The sequence below is a fragment of the Podarcis melisellensis genome (assembly GCF_964234715.1).
Source record: "Podarcis melisellensis genome assembly, chromosome: 9".
In the NCBI taxonomy this organism is placed as follows: domain Eukaryota; kingdom Metazoa; phylum Chordata; class Lepidosauria; order Squamata; family Lacertidae; genus Podarcis; species Podarcis melisellensis.
The window spans coordinates 42,823,481-42,845,179 of NC_138541.1; the positions used below are offsets into that span (position 1 = coordinate 42,823,481).

A 21,699-nucleotide genomic window follows, 5' to 3' on the forward strand; every position below is an offset into this window, starting at 1 on the left:
CTCTCTCCCCTCCCTCCCCTCATGGGCACGGAGTCCCCGGCACAGCTTGGCGCTACTACAGCTACAGCTGCTGCTGCTCCTGCTTGGATGAAGGCGGCTGCTTCTTCCTAACGCCCAGCCTCTGAGGGACCGCAGTCTCCCGCCCTTTTTTTTTTTTTTTTGGCGGGATGCTGAGGTAAAGGATCCCCTCGCGCGCGGGCAGGCATCTCTTTGGGCAGGGCGCGTGTGGAGGCTTAAGGTGGGGAGTGTGGAGGGGTTGCCGCTTGCGAGGGGAGGGTTCATATTGTATTGGGCTGCGGTGTGGGCGACACGGCTCTCCAATGGCCAGCCCGCGGAGGAACATTGAGTTGGAGCATTTCGAGGAAAGGGACAAAAGGCGCACTGAATAAAGTATTTTATAATTTTTCATATTTCTGTTTACTTAATATTTCATAATAAAGTAATTATAAAATACTTTCTTTGTGTTTATTTGATTCCTATTAAAGAGAGTTATATATAGTCAATATAGGCACAGAGTTAATTTTTTAAACATTTTCTAATGGTGGTGTGCCTCGAGATTTTTTTCATGAAACAAGTGTGCCTTTGCCCAAAAAAGGTTGGGAAACACTGATCTAAAGCACACTTATACCGCATTACATGGCAGGCTAGTGTCTGAAACAAAGATGTGCTCTCCCAAGCTCACATTCCCAACATGTTTGCACTCCTCTCTCAGTGACTTCTCTCCTGGCTTGGTCATGTCCACAGAATGGGAGATGGCAGGATCCCCAAGGATGTGCTCTACAGGGAGCTGGCTTCAGGCCCCAGGCCTGTTGGCGGACAAACTCTGTGTTAAAAAGATGTCTGCAAACATGGCATGAAGGCTGGCAACATCAACCCCACCATGTGGGAATCCCTTGCTGGCGACTGCAGTACAATCCGTAGCAGTGACTGGAGGAGGAATGACTGCTGGTAGGAGCACAGAGAGAAGAAACGCCATGCTGCATTTGCAGCAGCACAACTGGACACCATCATCTGCCCCAGCTGCAACAAAACATGTCTCACCTGTATCAGTGTCTGCAGCAGGTGCTGCAACCTTCTAACAATTTGACTTCACCCTCAAAGTCACATTCTTCCATTGTCTTCCAAAGCAGATGGATGCCAGCCAGCCAGCCAACCAACCAACCAATACCACTTTAAAAGTCATGGCTTCCCCCCAATTAATCCAGAGAACTATAGTTTGTTACAAGCACTGGGAATTTTAAGGAGCCCTCTATTCCCCGCACAGATCTACAACCCCCAGAGGTTCTTGGGAAGAATAATTCATAAACCACCATGAGAATGATTGATCAGTTCTCGGGATTCTTTGGAGAGAAGCCACGGCTGTTGATGTGCTATTATAGTGCTTTAAATGTAAGGTACGGATGTGGCCACATCCCACACTTCAGAACAAGCACTGCTTCTGTTCCTTTGGCTGTGGTATAAAAGTCGCAAATGTTCCACTGAGCAACTTCTAACTTCGCAGAAAGAAACGGCAGAGCTGTCACAGAACGTATAATCTAAAGTTCAGGCTAAGTTCAGCATGAAATATTCAGAAGTCCCTAAAACAGCCCCTTGACAGGGGTGTAACCAAGCATTTTTTGCACTTCTCTAAAAGATCCCCTTTCAATAAAGCTTTTTCCACACTCCTGCCTTGACGTCCCCTGTAATAATGATGTGACCTTTTGTTTCAGAAGAACTTCAAGAAAGTGTGACTCTTTAATGGCTTGCATAGATGGGATGGGGGAATAAAGACTATAGTCATCGCCATGGCTTTACTTCAGCCAGAAGAAATGCAAGGACATGAGCCCTGCTGGATCAAGCTGTTATAAAATTAGTTAACCCGTTTAGCATTTGATAGAATGTATAGAATTTAGCATTGAATAAAAATGTATGTACTTTTGTAATCCCTGCATCTACACTCTATAATGGAACCTATGCATCAATGTTCTAATTTCTATGCCGTGTGGACTTCTCAGCCCTGACCCTCCTATCTTTCTAAGTGCTGTTTGCATAGTTTAGGAATGGAATGTTAGTGTGAAATTACCTTGAATCCTTCCAGGCATAGGAAACTATAGAAATTGTATGTTGCGCACTCTTTGAGGGTCTGGATGTCAAGAAAAAGGACAATAAGTGAGTAAAATGTTAAATCCTAAGATGCCAAGGGGCACCCAAGATAATGGATGGAATGAGCTAACGAAGCCAAGCAAGACAGTTTTAGCTCCCTGACCTGTGACCTTCCCTTTCATGCATACATTCTATGAGCGAAAAACCCTATAAAAGCTGTGTTAAAACATGTCTCAAACACAGTTCTCCTAACTGGTGGTTCTCTGAAGTCCTGGTTTGAGTAACTGTTGCTATTGCAATACTGTAGCTCAAACTGGGTCCCTGGTGGATGCTGAGCTCATATTTCTCTCTTGGTTGTGTTTTTCTTTAAAGTGTCATTCCATCACCTGGGCATGAACTATTGAGAGGTGGTTTAGAAGTAAATTCTCACCGCAAGGCCAAAGACCGTATAGTCCAGAATCCTGTTCCCAAAGTGTTCAACCAGATGTGCCCATGGGGAGCCCAGAAGCAGAACCTGAGGGTAACAGCACTCTCACCACCTCCCCCTGTGTTTCCCAACTTCTATTCAGAGGCATACTGCCTCAGACAGTGGTAAAAAGGTAAGGTAAAGGTACCCCTGCCCGTACGGGCCAGTCTTGACAGACTCTGGGGTTGTGCGCCCATCTCACTTAAGAGGCCAGGGGCCAGCGCTGTCCGGAGACACTTCCGGGTCACATGGCCAGTGTGACATCGCTGCTCTGGTGAGCCAGAGCTGCACACGGAAACGGCATTTACCTTCCCGCTGGTAAGCGGTCCCTATTTATCTACTTGCACCCGGAGGTGCTTTCGAACTGCTAGGTTGGCAGGCGCTGGGACCGAGCAGCGGGAGCGCACCCCGCAGCAGGGATTCGAACCGCCGACCTTTCGATCAGCAAGTCCTAGATGCTGAGGCTTTAACCCACAGCGCCACCTGTGTCCCATCAGACAGTGGTAGTAAAACACAAACAAGTGGGACTTGGATGGGGTAAGCCATGGAGTTTAGTTTCTTCCCTTTTGAGCCAGCCCCCTGATCTTCTGACCCTTTGAAACCTTCTTTTATTTTTTCAGCTTTCCTTACAGAGCGTCTGTCACACTGCAAAGTGCAGTGTTGCTGAGATTCTGGCCATCTGAATCTATGAAAAATGTTTCAGTGCAAAATGCTCCTGTTCCGGATACTCCATTTCATTCCCTTTCCCACATTCCTTCACCCTGCATTCTGCGGCCACTGAGCATGCTCATTCCTGATTGGGCTGTTTTTGGGGTTGATGCCCAGAATACTCTTCTAACCCTCCCACCCGCTTTTGTATTTCAACAAACTTTGGGAGTTTCGCCAAGCCTCGGGATCCCTCCTTCTTGTGTGGGGATGATTACCACTTTGGCTATCAAAGGACCACCACTCTGAGATAAGAATGGGAATACAGTGGTACCTTGGTTCTCAAATTTAATCCATTCCGGGAGTCCGTTTGGTGTGGCTTCCTATTGGCTGCAGGAGCTTCCTGCACTCAATCAGAACTGCGGAAGCTGCGTCGGATATTCAGCTTCCAAAAAACGTTTGCAAACCAGAACACTTACTTCCGGGTTTGCAGCATTCAGGAGCCAATTTGTTTGGGAGCTAAGCCATTCGACAACCAAAGTACCGCTGTACATACATTCTAAATGTTTTAAACGTTTAAAATAAACACCATAACAAATAAAAAGAGCCTTTCTTTTGAATGCTTTCTTATGCAAGAGCTCTTGAAGCCCACTCCTTATGTGAACCCTGACAAAGTATGCATTTCCCTTTGTTATTGCACCACTGCTTTCATCCATCCATAAATCTGAAGTTGAAAGGCCAGAGTCAATTAGTGGGTTTGGTCTCTCTTCTACCCTATATGAACATTTCAAAATAATTGGACAATTAGCATGAAGGAAAGACTTGCCCACAATTATAAAAGCCCCCACCTTCTTGATCAAGGATGGAGGTGAAAAGAAATTATATTGCAAGGGGTGCTTTAAAGAAGACACAAATACCAACATGGAATACTCTACTGCAGGCATAGGCAAACTTGGCCCTCCAGGTGTTTGGGGACTAATAATAATAATAAATTTTATTTACTTTATCAGACTGAGGAAGGCTGAGCCATGCAATTATTTCAGGCCAGTTCCTTTGCAGTAGAGCAGGCATAGGCAAACTTGGCCCTCCAGATGTTTTGAGACTACAACTCCCATCATCCCTAGCTAACAGAACCAGTGGTCAGGGATGATGGGAATTGTAGTCTCAAAACATCAGGAGGGCTGAGTTTGCCTATGCCTGCTCTACTGCAAAGGAACTAGCATGAAATAATTGCATGGCTCAGCCTTCCCCAGTCTGATGCTCTCCATATGTCTTTGAGTACAATTCCCATCAGTTCCAGTATGGCTGTACTGTATTGGCTGGGGCTGGTGTATCCAAAACATCTGGAGGGTACCATATTGGCAAAGATTGATGTAGATGAAGGATGGGAACCTGCAGCTCTTCAGATGTTGCTAGACTGCAACTCCCATCATCCTTGACCATTGGCCATGTTGGCTGGAGCTGATGGAAGGTGAAGTCCAGCAACATCTGGAGAGCAGGGCATTTCCCACCCTAGTATAGATAATTGGTGTCATGATTCATATTCGTGCATGCTGCTGTATGTATAAAGTAAAGGTAAAGGTACCCCTGCCCGTACGGACCAGTCTTGACAGACCCTGGGGTTGTGCGCCCATCTCACTTAAGAGGCCAGGGGCCAGCGCTGTCCGGAGACACTTCCGGGTCACGTGGCCAGCGTGACAAAGCTGCATCTGGCGAGCCAGAGCCGCACACGGAAACACCGTTTACCTTCCCGCTGGTAAGCGGTCCCTATTTATCTACTTGCACCCGGAGGTGCTTTCGAACTGCTAGGTTGGCAGGCGCTGGGACCGAGCAGCGGGAGCGCACCCCGCCGCAGGGATTCGAACCGCCGACCTTTCGATCGGCAAGTCCTAGGCACTGAGGCTTTAACCCACAGCGCCACCTGCGTCCCATTGTATGTATGTATACACATTGGGAAATGATCGCCCATTGTTTCCAGTTGCACATACACAAAAAGGGTATGTACAATAATAATAATATACAAACCTTTTTCATACAGGCTATTTCCTATGCAAAAATGTGTTCCAGGTGGAATTTTGCTGTTTCAGGTAAGCCTAAGAGGGACTCTAAGAACATATAATTACACCTTTGCGCTAGAATTAATGGAGAAAGTGTGAGTGGATTGGTGATGTCTGTGATGAAATTAAGTCAGAAAAGAAGATAACTAGGCGTGGGGTGGCAGGGGAAGAAACTCATCCAGGAAACAAGAAACAGCTCCAGGGGGGCTGGCCCCTTAATTTTAAGTGTGGCCCTCTAGTCTATGAGCCTTTTGCATGCAGACGAACCCAGGGTCAGTTCCTGTGTCCCAAGGCAGGGCTGGAATGTCTGAAACCTTGAAAAGCGATTGCCAGTCAGTGTGGAGATCGATGGCTCGATGATGTAACACAGCCTCCTATGTTCCTAGATAAAATGAAGTCCAGGTGTGATGGGCTTGTAGGTTTCATTAAAGGGTCTGCTACCTTGCCCCTCCCCACAGCACTGAAAGAAGCAGATGAATTTTGAAATGATGCTTGGGAAAACATTTTGGCTGAAAAGCCAAAGTCCTGCCATAAAATGGTGAAGAGTGGCCTTTTTCGTGAAATAAAATAGGGAAATGCAGAGATTAAATTGACACAGAGCTCAGCTGTGGAACGTCATTTTAACACCAGGACTCCGCTCTGGACAATGGAAATAATGACATAGAGAGAGGGGATTGTTCAGCATATGCAGAGTGCATCTCCCTCTCACCTCGCACAGGTTAACAGCATGGCAGTCCGAACGGGAAGGGAAAACCCTTCCTTCCACCGCTGAACGATATTTTCCTAGTAACACAAAGTGTGAATTATGAGAAACAAATCTTAAAGAAGAGGAGAAAGAGGAAGAGGAAGACTTATTTCAAACGTGATAAATCTCCTTGTGTGACTAACTCGCCAGGCAGGATATTCCGCGCACGACCAACTTATCCAATATGCCACCATAGCAGAAGTTACAGCCCGAGGATTCTGCCGGTCTCCACCTCCTGCAGCTTTTGCAGCAGCGGACCCTAAAAAACGCAGGCAGGCAAGGTGCGGCTGGTGTCTCCCACCCCCCTTCGGCATCTTAATTGGGAAATCGACGCGGAGAGAGGAAGGGAGATCGATCCGGCGGAAAGTTAGCCGAGGGAGACGCTGCGGTCGGGGGGCCAGGCGAGGCAGCGCGCTGTGCGCAGCAGCAGCAGCAGCGCACATCTCCTTGGAACCGAGCGGACGCGGAACGGGCAGCCTGGCTCTTCCCCATCCGGCGCGGAGCACCTCGAGACCCCGGGTAAGCGCTGCTCTCCCCGCTAAGCGTTTCGAAAGGCAGATGCCCAAGTGCAAGGCAGCTTTAGCGGGTCGGCGAGAGCTGCTTCCTGGCTGCCCGGGGGCGCTTTTGATAGACCCAAACCAGGCACAAAGCGGAGCCCCAGGGGCGAGCCGGTCCTCGGGGGGCGCTGCTGCCGGAAGGTTTCTGGAAGCCGAGCTTAGCCTCCGGAGCGAGCGCGAGGTCCGGGGGAGACGCCGAGACAGGGCCCCGCTGCCGTGCCCCAGGAAGGCGCGCAGGGCCAGTAAAGAAAGACGCGCAGCCCCGATCCTCCGTAGCTTTGACTCCGCGTCGCTGCCTACGGCGGTTTCATCGACGCGCCTTTGAGATTCATAACCGCTTTGTCAACAAACCCGCCTTTCCCCATTTTCCCTCTTAAACCCAAAACACTTCTCAGCGCGCCCATCGGCTGGAGAGCTTGCGTGCGCCCAGAAGCTCCAAAAAGAGCGTTTTCTTCGCACCAGGAACCCAGGGAACTCGACTCCGTGCCAGAACGAATCTCTGCCTTCTCTTCTCCCTCCGCGGTCTGCAGTGCCGCGCGGTTAGGTGGTGGATGAAGGGGAGAAGGCGGCCCTGGGGAGGAAGCAGGGGCGAGGATCTCCGGGCCCTGCTTCTTCCACCCGCCCCTGGCGACGCCCTCCAACGCGCGACCCAGACGGGGGAACCCTTCTCTGAAAACGCCCTTACTTTGGATATTAGGGGGTTAAGGAACTTCTTCTCTTGCGGCGTCCTTCAGATAATGAGCGTTTCCTACTTTATTCAGCCTTGCTTGAAATAGAAGTGGGAAATATTCTTTTTTTATATAAAGAAGAAGAAGGTGGAAACTTTCCGCCACAGGCGAAGGCGTAATTCGCCAAACCGTCACTAATTGCCTTGTGCTTGACTTGGCTGCCAATCGGTTTCTAATTATCCCACGTTTCGTGTTTTATCTAAAGCTAAATCAAACTCTTGCTCTTTTGGGGAATATCAGCCAGGCTTCCTCTTAAACGGAGCGTTCAGAAACTCTGCCTTCTGGATTCGCGGTGGTGCAACAGGTTAGTTGTAATCCATTTGGCAGATTCACAATTAAAGATTATTTGTAAAGACCACTGAACCCACTAGGAGCTACTCCTGAGAAGATATGTTTAGCACTGCGTTGTTAGAATAAATTGTTAAGTATTTATGTGCTGGTTTTTTGGATGCATAGCTAATGTATAGAAACCGAGAACAATACAGTGGTACCTCGGGTTAAGTACTTAATTCGTTCCGGAGGTCTGTTCTTAACCTGAAACTGTTCTTAACCTGAAGCACCACTTTAGCTAATGGGGCCTCCTGCTGTTGCCGCTCCGCTGCTGCACAATTTCTGTTCTCATCCTAAAGCAAAGTTCTTACCCTGAAGCACTATTTCTGGGTTAGTGGAGTCTGTAACCTGAAGCGTATGTAACCTGAGGTACCACTGTACCTTATACCAAATCAGACCACTGGGCAACCTAACTCAGTGTCATCCACTGCTTAGCAACAGATATCCAGGGTTCAGAAAAATAGTCTTCCAGTCCTAGCTGGAGAAGGGAAAAAGCGAAAAGGCGGATCTAGACGGATCCTCGTGAATTCATATGATTTTTTCATTCAAATTAAGTAAAACCACCATGATACTAGTGTAGACCATGTCTTACTCTGTAGACAGCATCAAAAAAAGCATGCATCCACTATTTCGTGGGGCCGCAGGGGCACAAAAACCTGGTTAAAAAACACAGATCCTCATGGATCCTCATGATTTTTGCACACGTCATGGCCAGGGGCACAGCATCCACCACAAAAAATCACAGATCCACAGCTTCCTGGCCATACCGTGGCCCAAAAACATGGTTTTGAAGGCCAGATCCTCATGATTTTTGCACAAGATCAGCCCAAAGTCATCATCAGATCAAACATCATGGCCAGGGGCACAGCATGCAACACAAAAATCACGGATCCACGGCTTCCTGGTCATACCATGGCCCCAAAACGTGGTTTTGAAGGCCGGATCCTCATGGATCCTCACGCTTTTTGCATTGGGCCACCCTAAACTCACTGTCAAATCACACATCATGTCCAGGGGCACAGCCTGCACCACAAAAATCATGGATCCACGGTTATCTGGCAATGCCATGGCCCAAAAATGTTGTTTTGAAGGTCGGATCCTCACGGATCCTAATGCTTTTTGCATTGGGCCACCCCAAATTCACTGTCAAATCACACATCATGTCCAGGGGCACAGCCTGCACACACAAAAAAAACCTCGGATCTATGGCTTCCTGGTGATACCATGGCCCAAAAATGTGGTTTTGAAGCACGGATCCTCACGGATCCTCTTGCTTTTTGCATTGGGGAACCCCAAATTCACCCTTTATTCAAATATCTTGTACATAACCACAGATCTGACCACAAACATTATGGATCTACTGCTTCATGGCCCTGGCCAGATGCTACCCTGGATATACAGACCACTTTTTAGGTGGGTGTGCTGGGATAGAGGAAACGGCTGAATCTCTATCTATTAAAGATGGTCTTCCAATGGCTGGGCCAGAATGATTTTGGTTCAGTTTGCCTGCTCCCAGCTCTTCATGGGGTGCAATAGTCACCTGTAGCCACCATCAGGAGTCCCGGTGTGATCCTGGCGGCTTCTGTCTCTATGGTCACAAATGTAGCCAAACTGGCATTTTTTAATCTATGTCAGGTTAGGAGATTGGTACCGTACCTGTCCCTTTCCAACCTATCCATGGTGATCCATGCAGTAGTCACCTGCAGACTAGACTACTTTAACTTGCTGTACACCTGAGCCTTGAGGGCAGGGTAGAAACGAGAGAGAGAGAGAGAGAGAGAGAGAGAGAGAGAGATATGCAGGGCTACCCTTGAGACTGCTCCAGAAACTCCAAATGGTCTAAAATGCATGAGTTCTTACTTGGACTTTGTGGAGAGCCCACATTCAGTTGGTTGTTCATCAGCTGGATTGGCGCCAGGTGGAGTATTGAATCAGGTTCAAGGTTTTGGTGCTAATCTTTAAAGCCCTAAACAGTCTGTGACCTTTCTTATCTGTGGGAAATATCTTCCAATACACCCCCATGAGTGTGACGCTCATCTAACAGCAACCTACTGGTGGTCCCTGGCCCAAAACATATCCAGCAGTCCTCGACCAGAGCCAGAGCCTTTTTGGTGGAACGCTTTGTCTAATGAGACCAGGGCTCAGTGCAATCTATCTCAGTTCTCTCACTTGTCATGGTGAGTGGGCTTGCACATTCCTATGACCCTTGTGAGTGAAGCCGTTGGGAATCTCGTACTCCCAGCAGGGTCACCCATGGCGGTAAGGTCAAAGAAAATTAAATATGTTCAGAGTCCTGTAGTGATTTAATGCTCTTTATTGCAGCATGTAAAACAGTGACTGAATTTCCCCCCAAACCTCAGGCCTTTATATACATTATTTACACAATGAGTCCCGTCTGATTGGCTGATTCTGCTTCCCTCCTGGAGCCTGATTAATCTTTTCCTGCAAGCCAATCAGTTCTTGCATTCTAGGATCCTATTGCCTATTGTTCTAGGATCCAAGCTTAGTACATAACAGGGAAGGAGCTAGACAAAGAATGATCCAAGAAGTCCTCAGTGGCAGAACAGGCGGATGATAACAAGCAGTGTGTTACAACGGCTGTGAAGGCAGATGAAGGCTGCAGCAGATAGGATCCACCAGTTTGTCGTGACTACTCATGCCATCAGAACAGAGCCCTACTGCGAAGACTGTGCGTTGGTCAGCGTGCACTGATCTCTACACATAAAACAAATTCACACACAGGCGTCTTCCAAAAACCCAACCCAACCCCCACAAACCCTCCCCCCCCATGGCGATCACTAAATGGCTACAGAGGCAGGAATGTGAAATCTGGAAGCCCCTAGTCATGAACCGACACATGAGCAGTCAGTCATTCTGACTCAAGGAATGAGGCAGTTGAGCACCTCAGCAGCTGTATCCATGACTGAGCAGCCCTTTTAAGGATCCACTCTTCTCACCCAAAAAAGGGGAAGGGGCTGAAAACGGTGCCCTAAACATAGTCTGCCTCCCTTTTTCCCTGACTGGATTACCGCGCCCAGTGGGGTCACCACCCAGGGGTCGTAAAAGACAATTGAACTTTGGAACATGGAATATATGGACTGTCAGATAACACAGACAGCGAACGTCCTAAACGCAGCGCTTCAAGACTCTCAAAGAGCTGGCGAGGGACAACTGAAGGAAGAAAAAGGAGGCTACACATTCTTCTGGAAAGGTCAATCTGAACAAGAACATTGAATACATAGGTAGGCTTCGCTATGAAAAACGACCTTGTGAAGCTCCTGTCAGAAGTCCCTACTGGCATTAATGAGCGATTCTCAACCCTTTGAATAAAGCTCACAAAAAACCAACAGACTACTATTATAAGCACTTATGCACCAACACTGGGTGCTGATGAAGACATTAAAGACATTTTTTACTCTCAGCTGGATACCATCCTATCAGAGACGCCTAAGGAAGATAAAATTATCCTTCTGGGTGATTTTAATGCAAGAGTTGGGTGAGAGTTTGATCTGTGGCCTGGGACTATTGGGAAAGAAGGAGTTGGCAACAGCAACCAGAATGGAATCTTACTTTTGACGATATATGCAGCGCACAACCTTGTTATTACCAAAACACTCTTTTGACAGAAAAATAAATTTAAAACTTCATGGAGGCATCCTCGGTCAAACCACTGGCACCTCTTAGGCTATGTTATTGTCCATGCCAAAGATCAACTTGATATGCTCCTTACCAGAGCTATGACGAGCACCGACGACTGCTGGACAGATCACCAACTAATACGCGCCACGATGGCTATCAAGATTATACCTCAACGCAGGCTTCAGGGAAGAAAACCAAGGCACAAAATGAACACTCAAGCCCTTCACGTTCCCATTAAGCGGGATTGCTTCTAAATGACTCTTAAGGACCATCTGCTTTCAGAATTCCCTGATAACATCAAGGAACATTGGACCAAGCTAAAAACATCCATTATTGCAGTCTGTGAACAAACTATTGGATACCAAACCAAGAAACACCAGGACTGGTTTGATGAGAATGACAGTGAGATTGAATGCCATGATTGACCAGAAAAGGAAGGCATTTCAGATCTGGCAAAGAGAAGGAAACTGTGCCACTAAGAAAAAAACCATATGCCAATGCTAAGAACCAGAGAACTAAAAAACACCTGGTGGATTTAAAAAAAAAAGCTCAAGAGATCCAGCACTTAGCCAACACTCATGATGCACAGAGTTTCTTTAAAGCCACAAAGACCATCTATGGACCAATAAATCATGGCATATGCCCCCCTACGCTCAGCAGATGGTACCACACTTCTAAAAGATAAAGAAGCTATTGCACTGTGCTGGAAAGGACACTGCCAACATCTCCTTAACCACAACTCCCCCATAGCTGCTGAGGTCCTCTCACAAATCCCGCAAAAACAAATTAGAGATGAGCTTGCAGTATCTCCAAATCTGGGAGAGTTGTGTACAGCTATTAACCAATTGAAAAACAACAAAGCCAGTGGACCTGATGGGATACCTACTGAAATCTTCAAAGTGGGTGGAATTGAACTTACACAACAACTTCACAAGCTCATCAAAAAAATCTGGGAGAGAGAAGCGATCCCAGCAGACTTCAGGGATGCCAAAATTATCAATCTCTTTTTAAAAAGGTGACAGAACTGGGTACAGCAATTGTCTGCTGCAGTGGGGATTGCCTAGTGATAAATATGCTGTTTGCTTGAACCTGGAGGAAAAGAAAGACCCCCCAAAAAGCTGTAAGAGAAGAAGTAGGTCCTCTCTTGCCAGTTGGCATTTTACATCATGAGTAAAAACAATGGTTTCGTCTCCCGTGGTAGCTAACTGTACCATATACACTACCCAGAAGCAACATGGAGGAAAGTAAGACACAGAATGGGCCAAACTTGAATGAATCCATGTATTTGTTACAGTAAATTTATCTTTCCGCTTTCTCATCTGTGCCAGTAAGTGCATATGACCCCAGTGATAACTCCAGTTGAAAGGTGTTTTTTTTAAAAGAGATCTGGAAGATCAGGAAAGTGAAACCTCAGGTGCCAGGGTAGAATGTCTCCACATTGAGCATATTGCAAAATAAGTTATCAGAGCATGGAGTTCAAGACATTTCTGTCCGAAAGAGGTTGTAGCTGGTGAACCTGCTGGAGCTGAAAAAGACACTCCTAGCCACTAAAGTCATCTGAGGCTCCAATGACAGTGTTAAATCCAGGAATATCTCCAAGCTTCTTCCAGGGGAGTGCAACCACATCCAGGGCAGGCCGTCTCCCCACCTCTTAGACATGAGAAATGAGGACATGCAAAACCTCTGTCTTTTCAAGATTCTGCTTCTGTTTATTGGCCCACATCCAGCCCATCACTGCCTTTAAGCACTGATCTAACATCTCAACCACCTCTCCTGTTTCAGATAGAACAGAGAGCCAGAGCTAGGTATGATCTGTATATTGATGGCACTTTGTTCCAAATTTGTGACACCAAGAATCAGATGCCTGAGGTGACCACTATGTCCAATGGTAGGACTGGCTGCTGGGGTGAGGCAACAGTAAGTAAAAAGGCTGCCTATTTAGTTGGTATCATTCATGAATAATACTACAGTATGTTGCAATTCTGAAGAGAAGCCCATGTGGTTTGCTAATCCCTCATCTCCATAACAAACAACCCCTGATTCATTCATGTTAAGCTGTTGGCAGAAATCAAAAGTCTAACAGGAATACATTTTCACCCTCATGAAAGAAAGAACTAGCAGTGGAAAATCATGTCTTGGCCCTTCTTATATGTGGTTTGTAATCTATGTTCAATACATCTGATTCTCGGGAGCCAGGGTTGCTGTCACTCAAAATGATAGCACGTGCCTCTGCTGGTATTAAGGCATATTATAAACTAGGGGAGGCAAAGCAATCTAAAAGTTACAGTGGACAAACAGTAGGAAGCAGTTGTTGCCTTCATGCTTCTGACTTCCCAGAAAGCTTTGGCTGGAAATAGAATGGACCATCAATGATGATATCACTTCCTCCTTGTGATACGCAAATTCCTAATCCAGGGATGGGGAAACCTGTGGCTTTCCTCATGTTGTTGGACTTTAAATTACCGTACATCCATCCCAGCCAAGATGACCAGTGGTCAAGGATGGTTGGAATTGCAGTATGATGGCAAACATTTGATGGAAAACAGGTTACCTACCCGTATCTTAATCTATTCTCATTATGATCATCATGGTAGATGTGAGAAGAGCCTGTGAGTTTTGATTCTTTGAGCATGGCAAGTTGATCATATGCAAACACTGCCATGCAGAGAATATAATTTTGCTGGGAACCATGAGAAAAAGGACTTCTTAATGCATAAAGTATAGAGGCATGGTTGGTGCACCATAGACTGGAAACCAAAGACAGTTTATCAAGCAACCTCTATAGGCTAAAGTGCCATGGTTAGGAGAATAGGCTCGTAGTCTTTAATCAGAGTTATTTTAGAACACAGTGTCTCTCAATCAGTTGGAAAGAACAAAATGATTGTGTTCTCTTTTTTTATTAAATGCAAAATACTTGGGACAGCAATGGCCCCACTGTCTGGCCTTTGGCAGATTCCAGGCTTTGAATGAGTAGAGCATGAGAAAGTGTGTGCCTCTTTGTATAAGTGTAACCAATGAGAAAATATAATACATGAATCAGAAAGGTGAAGTCTGGGTTTGCTCAGATCTCTTACATCCTTCAGGCTAGCCCTGTTCGCCTAAGCAGGTTTAAGAATTCAATATACGCTTACTACCCATTTTTCAGAATGGTGTTAGAAAAATTATCCCAGGCTGTTTAAAGTATATAAGAGGTCTGGTTATTTCACAGTGGGCAGGGAACTAGTGAAGCCTGTGACCGAGATACAGGCAATCAATAGCAATTTTCATGCTGACAAAATATAGGCACCTGCTAGAGAACTTAAGCTGCTGGAATTATATCATCTATCTCTATTTGTTTTTCAAGAGTGCTGTAGAACTTAATGATCAAATATAAGGCAGTAACCTTCAGGGAATGTGTGGTGTCGTTTTGCAAAAGAAAATGGTATTTTATTACCAATCCATTTCAGGCAAAAGGGGATAGGGGGAAAAAGTAACTCACAACCCCAGCATGTTAATTGCACACAAAAATCCCTTATCTAATCAGAAGAGGTCCTTACTTCACCCTAGTAACCAAAATCAAGAGCCATCTCTTGACACCACTGAAGAGCTTTTTCACATTAATGCTGACTGCCTAGTGAGAAGAATCAACTATTGGAATAATTCCAGGGAATTCTGTATTTTTGTGAGGTTTTTATTTTATCTTAATTTTTTAAACAGAGACTGGTATTTCATCCCAGCAAAATTATATATAAGCAGACAAAATACTGATCCTCAAAATACAAATAATACAGCTACTGGTAGCACATATGCGGTACCCAAAATCTTGCTGGTACACAATCTGAAAATTTCCTTCCATAACAAATAATACAGATGTTTGTGGAAGGGAAAGGCAGAACTCACATTTTGCATAATACGAATTATTTGTATTGTAGAAAGTATGGCTGCTATTAACTGCTATGTGTGGGTGGAGAAAAGGAGTCGCAGTACAATAAAAGGGGGATTGGTAAAATAATTTTGTAGTCTCATTGGTTCATGCTTTAGTTGAGAGGCTCCCAAACTGTGGTCTGTGAATCACCAGTGTTTTGCGAGCTTCATTCCTGTTGTCCGTGGCATTTCTGTGGATTTGTGGTTGAAGGCAGAAGATGGCACATCCAACACGTTAAATATCCATACTCATTTCAATTGTATTTTTATTGCTTCTTTTCATTCTTTTATATTGCATTTTATTGTATTTGAAATCAAAATTAAAATCATCAAGTCATCTGCCAAAAGCCTCAGCAGTCTTCAAGTGGTCAACAGGAGGGAAAGGTTTGGGAACCACTGTTCTAGTTACCACCAGATATGATGTGCTGTACAAAAGACTGTCCTTGAAGTTCTGATGTTTCTTAGAACCTGCCTGTGTTCTCTCTCTCCTCTCACAGAAAAGAACCGTTTTCAGTACTATGGCTGGGTACTGCACAGAGTTTGGCCGTTGCATCCAAGAGCTGGAGTAGCCTCCTGCTTTTAGACAGTCAGCAGACAGTTTTTCACTTTGGTGAGCTTTTGCAAATTATTTCCATTAAGTTGATTTTACACTGCTGCTTCTTTTTTAGCTGATTGTGATATGTGTCGTTGTTTGTATTATTTATGTATTATCTTAGTTCTCTTGTTTTGCAACTTGCCTTGAGAAAGGTGGGAAATACATTTGGAGCATCATTTTTAAAAAGCTGCTTCTGAAAGATGATTGAGAGAAAAATCTGTTTTTTGAAATTTTTAAGAGGGAAATTTAGCTTTGGATAGAATACATTCTTTGGAATACATTTGCCATTTAACTTAAGTAAAATTACAGCACCACACTTATTTATTAGGTATTGAAATGTGGTTTGCATGAGTGCCCTTGTTTCTGCAGCTCATAATCATTCTATTTCTGGTTCCAAACAGGACTTCATTATGGACAGAGACCTCAAAGATTACAGTAACAGGACACTTGCCACAGAGAACAACTCAGCCCCTTCCAAGGGCTCCCATTTTCCTACCTGGGAAGACTATAAAAACAGTGTAGATGACATTCAGTACTTCCTGATTGGGCTTTACACTTTCATCAGCCTCGCTGGCTTCATAGGAAACCTGCTGATCCTCATGGCTCTAATGAAGTGCAAGCAAAAAACCATAATAAACTTCCTCATTGGCAACTTAGCCTTTTCCGACATACTAGTGGTGGTCTTCTGCTCTCCCTTCACCTTGACCTCAGTTCTACTTGATCAGTGGATGTTTGGCGAAGTCATGTGCCATGTGATGCCTTTCCTCCAATGCGTGTCTGTCCTGCTGTCCACCTGGATGCTGATTTCCATTGCTGTGGTCAGGTACCGTTTGATCCGCCACCCTCTTTCTAGTAACCTGACGCTGAGACACGGCTGCTACCTCATTTTCGCCATCTGGACTCTTGGCTTAGGCATTTGCTCCCCTCTGCTTGTTTTCCACAAGCTCGAAGATCTCCACCTGGAAGCACTGAAAAGCAAGCGCTTGTGTGTGGAGTCTTGGCCATCTACATGCTACAGGGTTGCATTCACTATTTCTTTGTTGCTCATGCAGTACATTTTGCCTTTGGTTTGCCTCACCGTCAGTCACACCAGAGTCTGCAGGTCCGTAAGTTCCAGATTGTCAGGCAAAGAAAACAAACTGGAAGAGAACAAGATGATAAACCTAACCCTCCATGCACCCAAGAGCCAGGGGCCTCAGGGACAGCTCTCTAGCTCCGAGAGGTGGAGTTATAGTTTGGTTAGGAAACATCGGAGGAGGTACAGCAAAAAGACAGCTAGCGTGGTGCCAGCAATATTAAGGCACCATCGGGGCAATACTTCTGGGGATCTCCCTGAAACATCAGGGACAGAAAGAAGTCATCTTTCGTCCAGCAAATTCATCCCAGGGATTCCCATCTGCTTTGAGGTGAAACCAGAGAGTTCTGAAACACAGGATGGGATTACAATAGCCCGATCCACCACTCGGATTAGGAAAAGGTCTCGGAAGGTTTTCTGCCGACTGACGGTGCTGATCATAGTTTTTGCAGTCAGTTGGATGCCTCTTCACGTTTTCCATGTTGTAACAGATTTTAATAGCAATCTCATCTCAAACAAGCATTTTAAATTGGTGTACTGTATTTGTCATTTGCTGGGCATGATGTCCTGCTGTTTAAATCCCATTCTATATGGATTTCTTAATAACGGCATAAAAGCTGATTTGATGGCCCTTATTCCATGCTTACAATTATCATAAAACTGCTGTAAATGGAACAATGAATCTCAAATTATTATCCTCACAGGTTCAAACTGTGAAACATATCATCTGACTGCTTGCCGAAATGCGTTACGGAAAGTTCCTGTTGGCCATTTAATGTGACAAAGGTTAACTCAGTGGTTGGATGATTTGATAACACTTCTCAGTTTGTAAACATGCCAGGTGTCAAGGTTTGACTGGTCAATCTACAATCCTCTCATCATTCCCTCTATGACAACCACTCATGTCAGATTTTCTTTCAGGAGGCATCTATTCGATGTACAAAAGAAACAGACCGTTTTCAATATGTACACCATGGGTGGCATCCAGCAAAGTATTTCTGGTAGTGCAAGGATTCTGACCTGTGCAAGGGAACTTCCCCTCCCTCTACCCATAAACCCCATGCCCTCCCCAAATCTGCTCCAGAGGGTTGGGGAAATCCCCCGGACAGATTTAGAGGATGCTCAAAGAGAAGAAAACAGAGGGGAAGGTCTCCTTTGTAGTCAAAAATCCTTGTGTCAGGAGCAGCACTGTGTTGGCTGCTACCAGGGCTTTTTTTCACCAGAACTCAGTTCCTGCACTTCTCAGATGCACGCCATTGCCATTATAAGAGAACAAGAGAGGCGTTCATGGTGAGTCCCGGAACCTCTCTTTCTAGAAAAATATCACTGGATGCTACCTTATAAGCAGAAATGCAATATTGAAACGCAGTTCCACAAAGTTCCTTCTAAAGCTGCTTTAACATCATGTCAAAGATATCTAGATTGCAAATCTTGTATTGTCATGAGGTAACAATCAAATATTAAGAACAATGTATCGTTGTCCTAAGTGAACCCATTGCTCTTTAGGCAATATTTCTTTTTAAATAAATTGTTGGCTTCTGTGTGAATGGAATAAATAAGGCAATCTCTTTATTGCTTGATATAAACAATTTCTATTTTAAGAAACTGGATGCTATTGGATAAACCTGGTTGAAAAGAAGCTTGTGCATACATGATGACTTTCTATTGTTTAGTACTACTGTATCAGAGTTTTTGGCTCTAGAAGCTTGCAATCTAAATAAGACAATAGAGGGAAGGAAGAGACAATGCGTTCCTGGTTTATAAAACTTTAACCAGCAAATTATCACCTTATTTCAATTCTTATTTTATAAATTTCCAATATTGTGTCCCTAGCTTTAGATACTTTTATCCAGACATTAAATACTTAATTTAGACATAATATTTATCCAAAACTTATCTTTTCTTAGATTTCACTTATGTTCATAATCTTTTCAACTAGCTTAGTGGTGCCATGTTATTTACACTCTTGCATCTTTCTTAACACTCATACAATTTGCAATGTTTTTGTAAATAGTCCTTAAATTTCTTCCAGTCCTCTTCCACTGCTTCCTCTCCCAGGTCTCGGATTCTGCCAGTCATTTCTGCAAGTTCCATATAGTCTATCAGTTGCATCTGCCATTCTTCCAGTGTGGGCAAGTCTTGGGTTTTCCAATGTTTGGCTACAAGTATCCTTGCTGCTGTTGTTGCATACATAAAGAATGTTCGGTCCTTCTTTAGCACCCTCTGGCCAACAATGCCTAAAAGGAAGGCCTCTGGTTTCTTAGGAAAGGTATACTTAAATACCTTTTTCAACTCATTATATATCATTTCCCAGAAAACCTTAACTCTAGGGCAAGTCCACCAGAGGTGAAAGAACGTTCCTTCAGTTTCCTTACATTTCCAACATTTATTGTCAGACAGATGATATATTTTTGCAAGCTTGACTGGAGTCATGTACCACCTATATATCATTTTCATAATATTTTCTTTCAAGGCATTACATGCCGTGAACTTCATACTGGTGGTCCATAACTTTTCCCAGTCAGCAAACATGATATTATACCCAATGTCCTGTGCCCATTTTATCATAGCTGATTTAACCGTTTCATCTTGTGTGTTCCATTTTAACAGCAAGTTGTACATTCTTGAAAGTACCTTAGTCTTAGGTTCTAACAATTCTGTTTCTAGCTTCGATTTTTCCACCTGGAATCCTATTTTTTTATCCAAATTAAAAACCTCTTTAATCTGAGCATAATGTAGCCAATCTCGCACTTTATCTTTTAATTTCTCCAAACTCTGCAGCCTCCAATTATCTCCATCTTTTTCTAATATTTCCCAATATTTCGGCCATTTGGCCTCCATATTGAGTCTTTTCCGAGCCTTAGCTTCCATTGGTGATAACCACCTTGGGGTCTTGTTTTCCAGGAAGAGACAATGATAAGAAAGAACCAGCATTACATTTTAGCACATACCCATGTTGTGTATATTGAGTGCTGTCTCAACTAAGTCATACTCAGAGTAGATCCACTGAAGTCCATGGACCTAAGTTACTCATGTCCTTTAATTTCAGTGGGTATTCTGTGAGTAGGATTAATGTGGGATGCAAGCTACGCTTTAGACAAGTACAATAGAAGCATGTGCATCAGGGAACTCTTGCTTGAGATTATTTATTTAGAAAAAAAATTGTATAACACTTCATTTTTCAAAAAAAAATCAAAGCGGTTTACAACAAACATACATAGATATACAGTAAAAAAAAGAGGCAAAAATTTAAAATCAGCATTCAGCTAATTAGTTTTGCTGGAGTGCAGCTTTGAGAGAGGAGACAGAAAAAAGTAAATACTCTGTATCACTCCTGTTCTGGAGCCACCTACTGTATTATATCACATCAGAGACTTCAGTGGGATTGCATGAACGTAAATCCTTGCACTTTGGTATGTCTGTACTGTGGATCAAGCGGCTATACTTTAATACCAAAGTTTAGCTCAGCAAGGGGATGTCTTGCTTCTGAAAGAATTGAGCTGTGTTGCTGATCTTTTCTTTAAAGTGCAGTATGACAACTTGGTCATATCTCCCATTATATCTCTCTCAGCATAAGCATATCTTTGTGCCCCAGAAGGTGCTATAATCACATTGGCTGTTTTCCAATTTGGCTACAGCTTTCCAGTTCTGCTCTAGCTGCCTCTCTAAGACCCATTGCAGAGCCTTTCTATGCTAGCTTGGCAAGTGTGAGGTTGTGTAAATAAAAGACAGATGGGACTATAGGTTTAAGGATGTCAAACTGGTACCATGAAAACATCCCATATCCCCATCATGTCTGCTCTTCAATTGTAGGTGGACCTTTCAATGTTAAGTTTTCAGATTACTGGTACTCCAACATAAGGAATGGGACTCATTCCCAAAAATTGTGAAACTGCAGTATCCCCCTGTATTGGGGACAGAAGACCCTAGTGACTGTTCCTGTCATCTACCACCATTTCAGAGTGAAGAAAAGAATCTGTGGCCCCCAACCATGCTCTTATAGCTACAGTCTAGACTCTCTAACTACCCAAGCCAGTTGATATATAAGAACTGATCAATATTGCAGCCTGCCTTAAGTGCACAGTGGTGAGTTTATGTGCAGAATCCAATACAAAGTTAAAGTCTGGCAAACAAGAAATATCAACACAGATAACTGGTAGTTGATCCAGGGTCTTAAATGAAAAATTAAATTGATCTTTGGGAGCAGAACAGCAAGATCTGATAGCAACAAGCCGAGAATAAATTCATTAAATTAGACATTTTAATAAATCCATAGGCTTACAAAGAAAAACATGGATAAATGAATGCTCAAATGAGTGTCTTTTTCTAACTTGTTATTTATATGAACACATCTAGATGAAATTAATATTATTTCATGCTGTTTTGCATTCATTTTGTGTGTGTGTGTACAAACATAGAATGATGAGAAAATTGAATAAGCACTAAAATGTTGCAGCAGTATTTCTACCAGGTAGTCCCTTATTTTCAACCAGGCAGCATGGGATTGGTACATAGTGAAATCCTGATCTTATGGTCCTACTTGACTGGCAGCTTTTATGCTCTTGATACGTTGGTGATTATGTTAGTGTAAGATAGCGCCCATCTCATGCATTCCTAGTAGCAAAAGAGAGAGCAAAATGGTATCAGTAGAAATGAGATTACGTGACAACATCCAGAGAGAATGTCCATGGTAACACCATTTACCAACCACAGCAATTATGCATTAATGATGACCGCACCCCAAGCAAGGAAAGCACCAATCAATACTCAGTAATTGCAAAGTATGCAGCATATATCTCCCATCACCCTTGAATACTGGTCAGGCTGGCTGGGGGTGATGGGAGTCAGACTCCAACTGTCTCTGGAGAGCCACAGGT

The 21,699-nt window shown here is 44.2% G+C and overlaps 1 protein-coding gene across 6 annotated transcripts in view; it reads left to right on the top strand.

Moving 5' to 3' along the window:
- NPY5R (neuropeptide Y receptor Y5) overlaps nt 1-18,250 on the top strand; it is a 26,853-nt gene extending 8,603 nt beyond the window's left edge. The window contains exons 1-3 of one of the 6 annotated variants that reach the window (XM_081926138.1): nt 6,462-6,514; nt 7,486-7,584; nt 16,149-18,250. In XM_081926138.1, coding sequence (XP_081782264.1) covers nt 16,158-17,480 — 1,323 coding nt within the window. In that variant the 5' untranslated portion in view covers nt 6,462-6,514; nt 7,486-7,584; nt 16,149-16,157 and the 3' untranslated portion in view covers nt 17,481-18,250. Of the gene's footprint in view, nt 1-1,712; nt 2,387-6,167; nt 6,515-6,947; nt 7,585-16,148 lie in introns of those variants that run through there. The other 5 variants (XM_081926137.1, XM_081926139.1, XM_081926141.1 and 2 more) reach the window with 5 other exon arrangements.
- The last annotated feature ends 3,449 nt before the right edge of the window (nt 18,251-21,699 follow it).